At 40.3% G+C, this 16,819-nt stretch overlaps 1 protein-coding gene across 1 annotated transcript; it reads left to right on the top strand.

The window, feature by feature from the left end:
* Positions 1–5,723: 5,723 nt before the first annotated feature.
* LOC138889451 (uncharacterized) lies at positions 5,724–6,572 on the top strand. The gene has a single exon (XM_070172761.1). The coding sequence runs from the start codon at positions 5,724–5,726 to the stop codon at positions 6,570–6,572; it is 849 nt and encodes a 282-aa protein (XP_070028862.1).
* The last annotated feature ends 10,247 nt before the right edge of the window (positions 6,573–16,819 follow it).

Below are 16,819 nucleotides of genomic sequence, written 5' to 3'. Positions count from 1 at the left end.
TACAATCTCTATGAATCCTCTGATTCTTCTTTTCAATAGTAAATAAATTCAAAGGCCTTTGAGCTTGATCTTGAATCAATGTTAGTTGCCACAAATGATGATCTTGTTCTTGAGCTTGAGCTTGAGCTTGAGCTTAAGGTTGATTGCTTGAACTTGACTTTAATTTGTTCTTCGTTCTTGAGCTTGAACTTGATTTGCTCTTCGTTCTTGAGCTTGAATTTGATTGCTTGAAGCTTGAAACTTGTAGAGAATTTTGCAGTGTTTGATCCACGAGCTCTCTCTTGCTTCTTGTTATAACTTCTGGTCTCTTTTTTGAGTTATGAAGACCTCTATTTATAGTTGTGGAAAGGAAGAGTTATGATAAGAACAAACTTTTTCCGACCAATCAAATTGAAGTGTGACATGGCCGCATTTGATTGGCCAGAATATGTCACTTGCACATGTGGCACGATTTCATTGGCCTTTTAGTGTGACTTGGCATGCTTTGTCATTTTGATTCGTGGCATGATCATATTGGCTCTTCCGTTTGACTTGGCGCGCCACATCATTTCACGCGTGGCACCAAACTGGGCCTCTAGGAAGATGTCATCTCGGGCTTAATGAAGTGGGCCCATTACTTTAGCCCAATTAAATGGGCTAGCCCAATGGATTAATACTTATTTATTTAATCCATATATATTGGACTTATAGAATTAATTCATTTATATATTAGCTCATAATATTTATTTGGACCAATATATTTTGAATTTAAAATATAGTCTAAATTATTTTACGGATTTAATTTCAATAAAATTTATATGCCTATAAATGCCCCTACTTCAAGACTTGGCGAGTTATTAAATTATTGCGACTAGGCTTGAAGTATACAAACAAATTTACGTACATATGCCCCTGAAAAACGATCCATGCAACTTCAAGTACGTCCATTTTTCACGTGCACCAAAGCATTCATAGGTTATAATTATTCAAAATAATATATGTACCAAGAAAGCTTTATATCTTATTTTGACTAACTTTGATGGATTGGACCAGAAGCCTTCCATTTTGAGGACGTGCTTCACTGAACATCAATATTTAGGACTGTTGACACCTAATTTTTGACCATATTTGAATTTATTCCCACTTTTCCCACTTATCTCGTCAATACCTCACTTTCACTTTCCCTCGCCCCCACACCGGTCCCTCGTCCCACTATTCCCATATTCCCATCCCACCTTCTTTTGTCCCCCATTTTTCCTTGTCCCATCTCACTTTATCCCTTTCCAACTCACCCATGTTACACTCCAACAACAAGACAACTTTTACCTCTCCCCTTTTTCCTCATTTCTTAAGCTTCTTCAACACACACACGGTCATAGGCAGCAAGGGGAGCTCCCCAACTCTCTCATCTACCCATTTTTTCTCCAAATACACTCACCCTCCCAAAAACGCGGACAGAGTATACCTTCGATATACACTCGATATACCGTGGGTATACACGGGCAGAACACCCCCTCCCCAACGGATCTCCTTCTTTCTTTCTTCTCAAACCAGAAAACAATGACCTTTTCACCATCAAGACCAACCTTGAAGATCCAGTAATTCAGCTATCAAAAATCCGTTCAAAACACATCAAAACAAACTTGAAAATAGCTCAATTTTTTTTAGTCAAAACGACCTCTAAAATAGCAGCAAAAACATGTTGCAAACAACCATAAAATCCACCCCTAACACCACCCAAAATGAGCCAAAAGATCTGCTGAAATCGGCTAAAAGAAATCGGAATAGATGCATTTGGATTTCCGTCGCCGGTCGAAGTCGCTAGTCCGGGTTTCCGTTTGAGTCTCCTTCTAGTCCGTATGGTTTTGCTTGGCTTTATTTTGTTTTGGAGTAACGATTGTTGAGCTGTATCCATTTCATGAAGAAGGTTGTCTTCTCAGTCTATTGATAGAATATTCATATCAAAGGTTCATTTCCTCTAAATTCTTGTTTGCATTAGATGAATGTTTCAGTTTTGATTTAGATCTGTTTAAGTGTTTCATTATTATTTCTTTTGTTTTTGTTTTGATTTATGTGTGTTTGATTAGAATTAGTTTCTCAAGTCACTAAATAATTAGCTTCTCACCTATATTGTTAGATTAATATGATTTGAGAAATCCATGTTAGACTTGAACGTAAATAAGTCATTATTTTAAAGGAAGTTCTTTTTTTTTTTAAAAATAATTTTTATGTTAGCATTTTATTCCTTAGTTGATGTTATGTTTCTAGTGTTCAATTATTTTAATTTCTTGTTTCATGAAACAATATATGGCTTTAAGTTCAAAATTATTATAGTTATCTAATAAAAACTAAAAAATGGAGCCTTACGCTAAAGAAACTATGGTATATTAGAGCCATTGGATCTTTTAAATTTAAAGTGAGATGAATGAGATTTTGGGCTTTTAGATTTAATAAGTCATAGCAAGGATTATGATCCGGGCTCAAATACAAACTGGGTAAAGAATAAAAATCTACACTATATCACTTTTACCACAATAATTCCATAACTCTCGGCTTTGCAATAATCTCAAAGTCGTTTAGAAAAAATAATTGTATATTCGTAGTTTACTTTAGGCGCGATTAATAAATTATCGTGGCTATGGGAACGGTTCCCGTGGCATAGTTGCGATACCAAATCTCCTAAATTTGGGTGTGCATTTATGTGATCCAAATCCAAATCTCAACGGAGTCGGAATGTATTAACAACCACGGGTGCATTGATTGCGACGTGGTTCGAGATGTATTTTCACGACGTTGCAATTCTATTAAAAAAATAATAATAATAAAAGCGGTTTAAAGTTGATAAAAGCACATAAATTATAATATGTATTAAAATCAGATATTTAGCCATTACAACAATTTAAGTGATCGTGCTAGAACCACGGGATTCGGGAGTGCCTAACACCTTCCCTCGGGTCAACAGAATTCCTTACTTAGAATTTCTGGTTCGCAGACTTCATTTGGAAAGTCGAATATTTTCCTCGAATTGAGATTCAAGATAAACCGGTGACTTGGGATACCAAAAACCAAACCTTTCCCAAGTGACGACTCTGAATTAAATAAATAATCCCATTTCGAATATTGTCACTTAAATTGAAAAAACTCCCCCACACATCTAACCCCTCGGGACGGGGCGCGCAAAAAGGAGGTGTGACAGCTCTGGCGACTCTGCTGGGGACTAATGGACCCAGAACCACTGGTTCAGGGTTCAAGAATTCGAGCTTAGAATAATTGTTATATTTGGCTTTATTATCTGATCTTTATTACATGTTTTTGCATAATGTGCTAAATGCTGTCTTTTACCGCTTTGATATTATCTGAACTGTATATAAACTGTGCCGAAACCCTTCTCTTCTTACCTCCGGGGAGAAGCTCGCTGGTCGAGACTCCCTATTCTGTTAGTGTCAATACCTGAAATAAGAAAGAGGCCGGACAAGTTACAAAGCCGGACGATCTCGCGGGTCCCCGGTACGTAGCCCCCTCCTCGACTCGAGTTGTCCGCTCGGGTACACAGTCTAGAACAAATACCCAGGTTACGAACCTAGAATAACTCAGCTTCATGCCGGATCCCTAGTAGGAACGTTTGTTTGCATCATGTGCATTTGACTTTGGAGGCCCAACACAGGGGTTGGGTCTGTCTAGGACAGATGTACCAAAATGAAAAGACCATCCTGATGCATCCTACTTATTTTCTGTGCATTTATTTGTTTCGGACTTACATGCTGACCGGCTTTGGAGCATCTGGGAAAATTAAAAAAAAAAAGGAGAGAAATAGAGTACGGAGAGTGTGATTATCTGTTTTAGAAAAAATAACCAATTTCAAAATAGTGTCGAAACTCCGCCAAATTTTTAGAAAAAATGAAAAAAGAGAATTTGCTAAAAAAAATGGTTGTTTATTGGTCAAGAAAAAAAAAAAAAGAGAAAAGTTTAATTTTTAAATAGTTTGTTGAAGTACACAAAGAGTATTTCCAAAAATGGTGTTTGTCAAAAAAAAAAGAGTCTTTTTCCGAAAATAGTTAGTTTTATCGGACCGAACTGATTCTTACCGGATGTGAGATACGTAGGCAAACCTCATCGGTTCCGACCCCAATTTTAAAAAATCCAAAAATATATATATATATATTTTTTTAAGTTCCTTCTTTAGAAATCTTTCCTTAGAAAATGCAAATAAAAGGTTTTCTTGAAACTCAAAAAAAAAGGGGGGTAGTTTCTTTCTTTCAAAAGTCTTTCATACGAAAAATGAAATAATGAAAAACCAAGGTCCAAAATACGGGCTTCCTCCATTTTCAAGTATTCTTCCCAAAAAATCCAAAAAATCAAAATCAGAAACTAAAATCCCCAAAAAATACTCTTTAGATTGTCTTTCTTTTGTAAATGTCCATAAAATTTTTTGAAAAGTCCAAAAATATTTTGCTTTCTTTATAAGTACTTTTGTAAATAAAAAACAATAAAAAATAAAAAAAACTTTGAAATCCAAAATGTATTCTTAAAAGTCGCTCTTTCGTAAATTAAGAGGCAACTTCCAAAACCCAAAATATTTTTTCTTTCTTCTTTAGAAAAACAGAAAACCAATGAAAATTCAAAAAAAAATATTGTCCTTGTACTTTTAAAAATTCCCAGAGTTCAAATCAAAAGCAAATGAATTTTTTTTTTAAAAAAATCTTTCTTTCAAAAAGCAAAACAAAAATCAAAATCAAAATAAAAAATCAAAAAATCAAAACTATTCCCTTTCTTATTTTAAAGCATTTCTTTCAAAAATTACAAAAAAAAAAGAGTTAGCTTATTTCCTCCATTCTCAGTCTTCACGAACTACGCTTGGTCTGATTCGTGCGGGGTCGCGATACGTAGGCAATCCTCATCGGATTCGACCGTAACCTTAAGAGAAAAGCAAAAAAAGGGGAAGCAAATAAAGGAAAAACAAAAGAAACAAAAGAGCGGAAGAAAATCAAAGAAAAAGAAAAGAAAAGCAGAAAATGAGAAAAAATAGAGGGAAAAAGAAAATGAAAAAAAAAGCAAGGAAAACCAAAGAAAAGCCGGGATGCGCATGCAACCATAGCACTTGTCTAAAACTAACCGTTTGTTGCTGTCAAATTCCAGCTTAAATTTTAGAAACGGTGGTTGGTTGTGGTACACTGGCATCGCATCAATACTTAACCAGATCGAAAGGCAGTTTGGAAATGTCTACAGAAATGACTTTGCCCGCAGTTACTACATCTGAAGATAGCCCCATCTCAGGGATCCCGGCCTCGGAGTCCTCTGCAGCGGAAGAGAATAGAATCTTGCGTCTGAGGGTGATGGAGATGTGGGATGCAAGGACAAACGGAAAAGAACCCCCGACCGCCATCCCTGAATTTCCCGAGTTATTCCCAAGGTCAACGGGTACTTCTAACGTTCCAATCAGTCACCCGAACGTCCCGTTGGGGAAACCTACTATATCTGCTCACTATGTGGGAGGCACTTCTGAGGTTCGCCCCCAGACATTCATACCTGGGACAGCTCCAAACATCTTCACTGCTCCACCATCTGCTGCTACAACATAGCCCGCAGTCCCGAGGCCTGTGTTTGATCCATCGGCCTTCACTTACCAAACTCCTACTTACCAGCCAGAACATCCGCAATACCCCACATATGCCTACCCTCATCCACCACCATATGAGTTTACACCAGGACAAGACAAAACCCCTAAAGTCACAGAGCAAGATGAGATGGGCAAGAAAATGAGAAGCCTTGAACAGAGCTTAAAGAACATGCAAGGTTTGAGCGGGCAAAAGAGTGTCTCCTATACAGATCTGTGTATGTTCCCACATGTACACTTGCCGTCAGGGTTCAAAACACCAAAGTTTGAAAAGTATGACGGGCACGGAGACCCCATTGCTCATCTGAAGAAGTATTGCAATCAGTTGCGGGGGGTCGGTGGCAAAAAAGAATTGTTGATGGCATATTTTGGGGAGAGCCTAATCGGCATCGCCTCAGAGTGGTATACGGATCAAGACATCTCAAGTTGGCATATCTGGGATGCTCTTGCCCAAGACTTTGTTCGACAGTTTCAATATAACATAAACATTGCGCCGGATAGGAACTCTCTGACAAATCTAAAGAAGAAACCCTCAGAAAATTTCAGAGAATATGCAATTAAGTGGCGCGAACAAGCTTCAAGAGTGAAACCTCCAATGGATGAGATAGAAATGGTCACTGTCTTCCTACAAGCCCAAGAGCCCGATTACTTTCAGAATATGATGTCGGCCATGGGAAAAACTTTTGCAGAGGCCATCAAAATTGGTGATATGGTAGAACACGGTTTGAAAACAGGTAGGATTTTGAGTCAGGCAGCCATTAGAGCAACCTCCCAAGCCATCCAAGGCAGTTCTGGAGGAATGGCAAATAATAGGACAAGAGAAGAAACAACCATGGCAGCATCAGGGGGAAGAAGATACCGGGCCCCTAGACCTATGTTCTCTGAAATAATCCCTAAACACTACTATCCTCATTCTGATATGGTCTATGCTCCACCACTTTATGCGGTTATGAATGCTCAACCTTTCAGTCGACCGTAACCACAGGCTAACAGAAATCAACCTCCATTCCAAAGAAACCAGCCTCCTCACCAAAACCACTATAATCCTCGACCTTCCCAGAATAACTTCCGTCCTCGAGAACCACCCAGGAGACCCACTTATACACCAATCGGTGAACCCTACTCCACCCTGTTCCTTAAGCTTGTCCAGATGAATTTGCTGCAGCCCATACCCCCAAACGGGCAAAACCCGGAATCACCATCATATCAGTGGGGTGTCAGGTATGCATACCATTCAGGGGTAGAAGGGCACGATACAAACAACTGTTGAACATTGAAACAAGCGGTAGAGAACTTGTTAGAGCAAGGGAAAATTGTGTTGAAAGATGAGGATGTCCCAAATGTGACCAATAATCTACTGCCCGCTCACAACAACGGGCTGATAATCGGGATGATTTGTGAAGACAAAGAATTTGATCCGGCGCTTAAGGCCATAATTGCTATTGCTAATGCAGAAAGGAAGCCCAAGGCAACCCCGAAGCAAGAGAAAGGGGAAAAGAAGAGTAAAATCACCGAGACTGAACCGGAAAAGAAAATTGATGTATCCAAGCAGGCCTATATGGTATGGGGGACGATCAAACCACCTCAGCTGAATGAGCAAGTGGTTATTGGACGCATACCACAGAAGCCAAAGTACAGTAAAGAGGAAGATGATGAGGTGTTCACGGCTGAAGAGAGTGAGGGAATACGTGAGGCAATGAGGAAAATGCTCTGCGAAACACACATGGTCCAGCCAGGAGAGGGCACTAGCACCGCTGAGGTATCATACATGGGACCAAGCGCCAAGCTTCAAAACTGGAAGGCTACGCCATTCCTGATCGGGCGGGAGTCCTAGTAGACCTGTCCTGCCACTTTTTCTGCATCGCGAGCTATCCAGGGTGTAACTCAGATGTTTTCTTTAGTTTCCTGTTTTTAATTTCCTGAATGTCAACCCTGTTATCTTCCCAATTCCAAGAAATGAAATCATATTTCACTTTCTTTATTTTCAGAGTTTTGCTATGTTTTCTTTTTAGTTCTCTTCAATTCTAATAATGCAGCTTTAAATAACATGACATGCTTGCGGATTTCATGCCCAGATCCCAAGAACTCTGTCAGACTTCGAAATAATGAATCAAAAATTGAAATATAGAGAAGTTAAGAAAATTAAAAGAAAAGAATAGGAACAACTGAAGAAAATTGGTTCATGGTTTGGGAAATGTCCGTCACTGAAGCGGAGTTTGAGGACAGTGAGTGGGTCTAGACTCGTATGAACGTTGACCTTAATTGAAACGGATGACTGCAGTTTGTCACGGGCAATTGTACCAACAAAGAATGGCCCGCGCCTATAAATTTTGAAGTAGGGCAACTGGTGTTAAGGCGTATTCTTCCTCATCACCAGGAAGCAGAAGGAAAGTTTGCTCCTAATCGGAAGGGTCCATACATCATTGGAAAATATTGCCAAGAGAAGCATTGCATCTGGGCGACATCGAAAGAAATGACCCTGACACAGCTATGAATGCAGATGCAGTACTATGTCTAAATCGCTCTGGCGATGTCTTTGCACAGTTGAGATGACGAAGGCTTTCATTCCCGCTATCCAAACACCACCAATCCTTCGCAAACCCTTTAAGCTGATTACCTTTCTTTGATTACCCTCTTTGGAACCTGGAAGTACAAAAATAAAGAAAAAAAAAGAAAAGAAAAAAGAAAAAAGAAAAGAAAAGAAAAGAAAAGAAAAACAAGACGGAAACAAAAACAAAACAAAATTTATTGCATGAACTACGTTTGACTTGATTCCGAAAGGATACGTAGGCAGCCTCTCTCTGAGGTTCAGTCACACCAAAAGAAAAATCCCAATTCCTCCAAAGATTGAAACTGGAGCAGATGATATAATGGTTCGGCCATGAGACCGCCGAAAAGGTTCCAAAGTTGTAGTTCCGCCCAAAATCATTTTATCCCAAAGACCTTGTCCAAGTCCTTCTGATCAATTGGCAAATATAGGAAAGTGGAAAACGTCATTGTTGGAATCTGATACAAGTCAAATTGAGAGAAATAAAATGAGAGAGTCTTATCGGTGAAAACCTTCGGGCACCATGAGGCCACGGGAGTAGAGAAATCAAAAATGAGAGAGTCCGCTTGGTGAAAACTCTTAAAAAGCACTATCGGGCGACGGTAAGAAGAGAAATGAGAGAGGTCAATTAGCGAAAACCCGCAAAGGGCGTTGTCGGCCGAAAAGAGGATACTTCATCACTAAAAGTCCTGGCAAGTTTCTCTGGTTTGGAAACACGGATCAATAGGTTCATGAGAAGCTGGAGTTTGGTGCGGGTCGGGCATCCAGTCTAAGAAGCATGTCATGTCAGTTTGAAGCCAGCATGCACCCCAGATAAGTCCTTCTTTTCCCCCGAAAGGGACGCTTCTCTTTAAACTCATATGCTTGCCTTTTGCATAGTTTTCTTTGAATCCCTTTCGGTTTAACTCTGATTCCGTTACAATTACAAAGAAAAGGTGGCAGGACCGGTTTCACAGGGCCCCGCCTGGCAAGAGTCAAAGAAAATACCCAGCCTCAGTGGTGTGTCAGTCCAATCCCGACTGACCATGGTGGTTGATTGCTTCCAAAGTAAAGACGTTCGAAAGGAAAGAAAGTCAAAGGCAAAGTTCATAAGGGAAGAATAAAGCAAAAGGACAGATCCCACATGGGCGAGTCATCATGTAATCCTAAGGCTGAACCCGGTCAGGGTGAAAGAGATTCACCCTCAAGGCCAACAAGCAGCACAGTTCTCAATGGAAATGGGGACGGGATCAAGCGATGGAGATGATCAAGGCCACAAAACCAACCACCATTTCAACTAATAAATTGTTCTTTGTTGAAAACAGGTCTTACTCAAAGCAACCGTGCAAGAAGCAGGTGTAGCCCAAAAAGAAATGAAATGCGCGAGCATTTGAAACAGCTTTGTAGCAGGAAAACGACCAAAAAGGAAGTTTCCCCAGAATTCTTTCATGCATTTTGATAAATAAAAGGAAATATAAAAGGAAAACCAAAGAAAAGAAAGAAGACAAGAAATAAAAATGAAAATCCCAAAAGAAAAACAAATCATGGTAGCATAGGACCTCATTCCTCAACTATCCCGGTATAAACCGCGGATCTCCCTGGCATAACCCAAAGAGCTTTTTCTATCCAAATCCCGGCCAAAAATTGAGGATCTCCCGGCCAAAAGACCGCAGAGCTTTTTCTGTCTAAATATCCCGGCTAAAAAACCGAGGATCTCCCGGCCAAAAAACTACGGAGCTTTTTTTTCTGTCAAAATCCCGGCCAAAAAACCGAGGATCTCCCGCCCAAACAACCGCAGAGCTTTTTCTGTCAAAATCCCAGCCAAAAACTGTGGACTTTTCCCAGCATAACCCGTGGACCTTTTCCGGCATAACCCGATGATTTTTCCCGGCATAACCCGTGGACCTTTTCCGGCATAACCCAATGATCTCCCCGGCATAACCCATGGACCTTTTTCGGCATAACCCGATGATTTTTCCCGGCATAATCCGTGGACCTTTTCCGGCATAACCCGATGATTTTTCCCGGCATAACCCGTTGACCTTTTCCGGCATAACCCGATGATCTCCCTGGCATAACCCGTGGATGTTTTCCGGCATAACCCGATGACTTTACCGGCATAACCCGAGGACTCTTTCCCTTTTCCGGCATAACCCGATGACTACCCCGGCATAACCCGATGACTCTTGCCTTTTTCCGGCATAACCCGATGACTTTCCCGGCATAACCTGAGGACTCTTTCCTTTTTTTTCGGCATAACCCGTGGACCTCCCTGGTATAACCCAGGGCCCCTTTTTCTTTCCTCCCCGGCATAACCCGAGGACCTCTTTTCTTCACAGCATAACCCGTGAACCTCCCTGGCATAACCCAGGAGCCCTTTTTCCTTTTCTCCCGGCATAACCCGGTCAGTTTTCCGACATAACCTGGCAATCCTCCCAATTTGGGGCTCCAATCCCTAAGTTGAGCGGGTTTCCTTTAGTCGACATTAGGGCTCCAATCCCTGAGTTGAGCAATTTTCTTTTAGCCGACATTAGGGCTCCAATCCCTGAGTTGAGCAAGTTTCCTTTAGCCAACATTAGGGCTCCAATCCCTGAGTTGAGCGATTTTCTTTTAGCCGACATTAGGGCTCCAATCCCTGAGTTGAGCAAGTTTTCTTTAGCCGACATTAGGGCTTCAATCCCAGAGTCGAGCGGTTTTCCTTTTTTAGCCAATATTAGGGCTCCAATCCCTGATTTGAGCATTTTTCCTTTTGCACACATTAGGGCCCCAATCCCTGAGTTGCGCGTTTTAGGCTTGAGGTTTCCAATCCCCTCATCAATTCTGTAGATTTTTATGGCAATTAACTCACGAAATTTTCCTAGTTAAAACTGGGGCAGAAAATTTCGTTTGTTTGTTTGTTTGTTTTGATGTTTGAGCAGGTTGCCCTCGAAACACAAGGTACAAGATGATTGATGGAATGAATCTTAGTCCAGAATAAAGAAAAGAAGTGAATTCATAATATTGAAATGGAGAAAGATGCGGACTGCTCAAGATACGTTTGAAGTTACAAGTTTTCGCATGTCCCACCTTGATCCAAGCTGAGGAAAGAATCAACACCTACAGCTAACAAGCATCAAGATTCAGATCGGAGTCTGCAGCAAGACCTAGCCAAGACTCAAGATCAAGCTTCAAGAGATTTATAGATAGGAATCTTGTAACTCGTAGCTGATAGGCTTAGTTAGTCTTTTTAATTTTGATTTTATGTAATAAACAGGACATCGGACCGAAACTTCGACGGAACCTCGCACGGCTATCAACCTCGGCACTCCATCGCCCCATTCACTTCTGAACTACACCTGACCTGATTCCCTTATAACCCGGGATATGTAGGCCGTCCAAAACCAGGACTCGGTTGCGACTTTCCTTTATTTTTCTTCCTCTTTTGAATAACGATATGGTCAAAAATTAGTCACATGGTTCACTTTATCTTTGCCCGAAAACTCTTCGTGTTTCCGAGCAAAGAGGGGCAGCTGTTGACACCTAATTTTTGACCCTATTTGAATTTATTCCCACTTTTCTCACTTATCTCGTCAATACCTCACTTTCACTTTCCCTCGCCCCCACACCGGTCCTTCATCCCACTATTCCCATATTCCCATCCCACCTTCTTTTGTCCCCCATTTTTCCTTGTCCCCTCTCACTTTATCCCTTTCCAACTCACCCATGTTACACTCCAACGACAAGACAACTTTTACCTCTCCCCCTTTTCCTCATTTCTTAAGTTTCTTCAACACACACATGGTTATAGGCAGCAAGGGGAGCTCCCCAACTCTCTCCTCTACCCATTTTTTCTCCAAATACACTCACCCTCCCAAAAACGTGGACAGAGTATACCTTCGATATACACTCGATATACCGTGGGTATACACGGGCAGAACACCCCCTCCCCAACGGATCTCCTTCTTTCTTTCTTCTCAAACCAGAAAACAATGACATTTTCACCATCAAGACCAACCTTGAAGCTCCAGTAATTTAGCTATCAAAAATCCGTTCAAAACACATCAAAACAAACTTGAAAATAGCTCCATTTTTTAGTCAAAACGACCTCTAAAATAGCAGCAAAAACCTATTGCAAACAGCCATAAAATCCACCCCTAACACCACCCAAAATGAGCCAAAAGATCTACTGAAATCGGCTAAAAGAAATCGGAACAGATGCATTTGGATTTTCGTCGCCGGTCGAAGTTGCTAGTCCGGGTTTCCGTTTGAGTCTCCTTCTAGTCCATATGGTTTTGCTTGGCTTTATTTCATTTTGGAGTAACGATTGTTGAGCTGTATCCATTTCATGAAGAAGGTTGTCTTCTTAGTCTATTGATAGAATATTCATATCAAAGGTTCATTTCCTCTAAATTCTTGTTTGCATTAGATGAATGTTTCAGTTTTGATTTAGATCTGTTTAAATGTTTCATTATTATTTCTTTTGTTTCTGTTTTGATTTATGTGTGTTTGATTAGAATTAGTTTCTCAAGTCACTAAATAATTAACTTCTCACCTATGTTGTTAGAGTAATATGATTTGAGAAATCCATGTTAGACTTGAACGTAAATAAGTCATTATTTTAAAGGAAGTTCTTTTTTTAAAAAACAAAAAAACAATTTTTATGTTAGCATTTTATTCCTTAGTTGATGTTGTGTTTCTAGTGTTCAATTATTTTAATTTCTTGTTTCATGAAACAATAGATGGCTTTAAGTTCAAAATTATTATAGTTATCTAATAAAAACTAAAAAAATGGAGCCTTACGCTAAAGAAACTATGGAATATTAGAGCCATTGGATCTTTTAAATTTAAAGTGAGATGAATGAGATTTTGGGCTTTTAGATTTAATAAGTCATAGCAAGGATTATGATCCAGGCTCAAATACAAACTGGGTAAAGAATAAAATCTACACTATATCACTTTTACCACAATAATTCCATAACTCTCGGCTTTGCAATAATCTCAAAGTAGTTTAGAAAAAATAATTGTATATTCGTAGTTTGCTTTAGGCGCGATTAATAAATTATCGTGGCTATGGGAACGGTTCCCGTGGCATAGTTGCGATACCAAATCTCCTAAATTTGGGTGTGCATTTATGTGACCAAAATCCAAATCTCAACGGAGTTGGAATGTATTAACAACCACGGGTGCATTGATTGCGACGTGGTTCGAGATGCATTTTCACGACGTTGCAATTCTATTAAACATATAATAATAATAATAAAAGCGATTTAAAGTTGATAAAAGCACATAAATTATAATATGTATTAAAATCAGATATTTAGCCATTACAACAATTTAAGTGACCGTGCTAGAACCACGGGATTCGGGGGTGCCTAACACCTTCCCTCGGGTCAACAGAATTCCTTACTTAGAATTTCTGGTTCGCAGACTTCATTTGGAAAGTTGAATATTTTCCTCGAATTGGGATTCAAGATAAACGGGTGACTTGGGACACCAAAAGCCAAACCTTTCCCAAGTGGCGACTCTGAATTAAATAAATAATCCCATTTCGAATATTGTCACTTAAATTGGAAAAACTCCTTCACGCATTTACCCTTCGGGGCGGGCACGCAAAAGGAGGTGTGACAAGGACCAATGTCACGTTCTTAGCCTTGAACTAAGTGCACGTGCGGTATTTGGCAACTCACTCACGATCTTGCATAACTTGCTCACGTTCTTGCTATGCCAAGTCAGCCCTACTACACTCATGATCGCTAAGAAATGTTAGAACACATAAGAATTGTCAAAGGAAGCTTTTGTATTAGAGAGAACTTGATTGTTTTGCTTGGTTCATGAATTACAAATGAATGCCTCCTATTTATACTAATAACCTAGGGGCTAGTATGTAAATAATAATTATTCTACAAGTCCTTCCATATTTACAACTAAGTCCCTTCTCTAGAATATTCTACACAGCTAGATTCTTCTAAGGATTTTCCTAACAATTCTATAGGGTTCTAAGGTCTTCCTAAGGAAACTTCTATATTTCTCTAGAACCTTCCTACAAATGCATAAATATCTAGAACTTTTCTAAGGAAATTCTCCATAGTTCTAGAATATTCCACCAAGATCTTTTCCATAACTTATGTAACCCTTCCATATGGCAAAATATATGCCAAGTGGCACCTATGTGGCATGATGGTGTGGCGGGTCATGACACTCTCCCCCACCCAATTTTGTGTCGCCCTCGGCACAAAGCATCGACACATATGCGCGCACCTCGCCTTGGCGTCGCTAGAGATATTTGTCCGTTATCCATGATGCCCTATGAAGCGGTTCTCCTTCCCATTTCACAAGGTACTGGCTAGTAGCTACCTTTCTTCTTACGCGTTTGTACTTTGGATGGCTAGCAATGATGGCCTCCATCCTCCCCATCGGATGCCCCTCTTTGCTCTTGGCCTGAATCTTCCCATGACTCAACCAAGTTTAGCAACTTCTCAAGCATCGAGTCCATGTTTCCACTCCCTATTTGGCTGCCCTCTGTGGTCCAGCCTTACTGGCAAACTTAAACCCTCTGTAGGGTGCATCGTCTGAGTCCGATAGCATGCCATCACTTTGTAACTCGCCATCCTCTTCAACTATGTCCGTCCAACTTTTCTTGCTACCACCATGCTCCATTTGCATGGTGCCAAGATAGGCTTTGGAATCCCCTACTTTTGGCTTAGATTCCAAGCGCATCCCTCCAATACAGGCGGTTCCCCCTGTGTCATCCTTATGAGCTTGAGCAAAGTTCCCTATCATTGCTGCAAGTTTCCCCTGCTCTGAGCATTCACTTTCCCGATGTGATCCTTCACAGAAGTAGCACCCTCCCTTAGGCACGTACTCCCTACCATTTTCTGGCCCCTTGCTGTTTCTCTTGGACCCTTGTGCGTTATGGGATGGCCCCTTGCCATTACCCTTGTATACCTCGGCTATGCATTTCCCGTTGTCCTCATCATGATCTCCCTCATCCCTCTCGGCGTTGCCTTCTTTGGACTTGGCAGGCTCCATCTTGAAGTCAACAAGTGACTAGGCTACTCCGATGGCCCCGTTCACGTTGGCTATTTGATGTCTTCTTAACTTATGTTGTGCCCAATTTTGCAACCCATCCATGAAGTAGAGGAGGAAATCTTCCTCGGACAATGATGAGATTTGCTGCATTAAGGTAGTGAACTCGCGTACATACTCCTGAATTGTGGCCTCTATCGGAGCTCCGTTAGCTTCCACTGCCACCTCGTGTGCAGCCCGTGCACCACAATACTGCTTTCGCTTAGGGACCTTCGCGTTGGTCCCTTTTTCAAGTACCAAGCCCTTGGTAATTCCGGCCATGGTTCCCTACAAAACTTCCTTCTAGCAATCTCTTGTATTTTTTCTAACATTCCTTAGTCATAACCTTTGCTCTGATACCACGTTGTCACGTCCTTAGTCTTGAACTAAGCGCACGTGCGGCACTTGGCAACTCACTCACGATCTTGCATAACTTGCTCACGTTCTTGCTATGCCAAGTCAGCCCTACTACACTCATGATCACTAAGAAATGTTAGAACACATGAGAATTGTCAAAGGAAGCTTTTATATTAGAGAGAACTTGATTGTTTTGCTTGGTTCATGAATTACAAATGAATGCCCCCTATTTACACTAATCACCTAGGGGCTAGTATGTAAATAATAATTGTTCTACAAGTCCTTCCATATTTATAACTAAGTCCCTTCTCTAGAATATTCTACACAGCTAGATTCTTCTAAGGATATTTCTAATAATTCTATAGGGTTCTAGGGTCTTCATAAGGAAACTTCTATATTTCTCTAGAACCTTCCTACAAATGCATAAATATCTAGAACTTTTCTAAGGAAATTCTCCATAGTTCTAGAATATTCCACCAAGATCTTTTCCATAACTTATGTAACCCTTCCATATGGCAAAAATATATGTCAAGTGGCACTTATGTGGCATAATGGTGTGGCGGGTCATGACACCAAGCTACATAAATCAAAAAATTGAACAAAGTACCATCATTGTATTACTAGGTTATTCCTAGTTTGCTAGAAATTGGACTACCATCCTCTCCTTCCCGATTTGGGTGTGTAGGAAAACTCCACCGCCTGTAGCTTTCTCTTCCAACTGAATTAGAATACCAATTTTTGTTGGACTCTAAAAGTTACCAGCCCCACATCGTCATTAGTATTTCAATAACTTCCTCACTACTCCTATAAATAGCCTTATGCCCCTCCATTGTTGAACAATAATTTACGTTGTCTACAAGTTGTTCGACTTGGCCTTTGACGACTCGTGAGCATTAGCGCAAAGGTAATTTCTTCTTCTTTTCTTGTGCTTTCTACTTTGTTTTATTTTGTTGTCTTTCTTTTATTTTTTAGAAGTAACTTCGTCAAACTACGAAGTCCTTTAAAAGTTCGAGATGAAGGCTTTTAAAAGTTTGTGATGAAGATCTTTGAAATTTGCGGTGAAGACCTTTAAAAGTTCGCACAATGATCCTTAAAAGCTCGTGGTTAAGACCTTTAAAAGTTCGCGGTGAAGACCTTTAAAAGCTTGCAATGGAAACCTTTAAAAGCTCTCAGTGAAGATCTTTAAAAGTTCGCGATGAATACCTTTAAAATTTGCAGGGAAGACCCATAAAAGTTTGTGCGAAGGTCCTTAAAAACTCGTGGTCAAGACCTTTAAAAGTTCGTGGTGAAGACCTTTA

The sequence above is a fragment of the Nicotiana sylvestris genome, chromosome 4 (assembly GCF_000393655.2).
Source record: "Nicotiana sylvestris chromosome 4, ASM39365v2, whole genome shotgun sequence".
NCBI lineage: Eukaryota > Viridiplantae > Streptophyta > Magnoliopsida > Solanales > Solanaceae > Nicotiana > Nicotiana sylvestris.
This window is presented reverse-complemented; position numbering and strand designations above follow the sequence as displayed.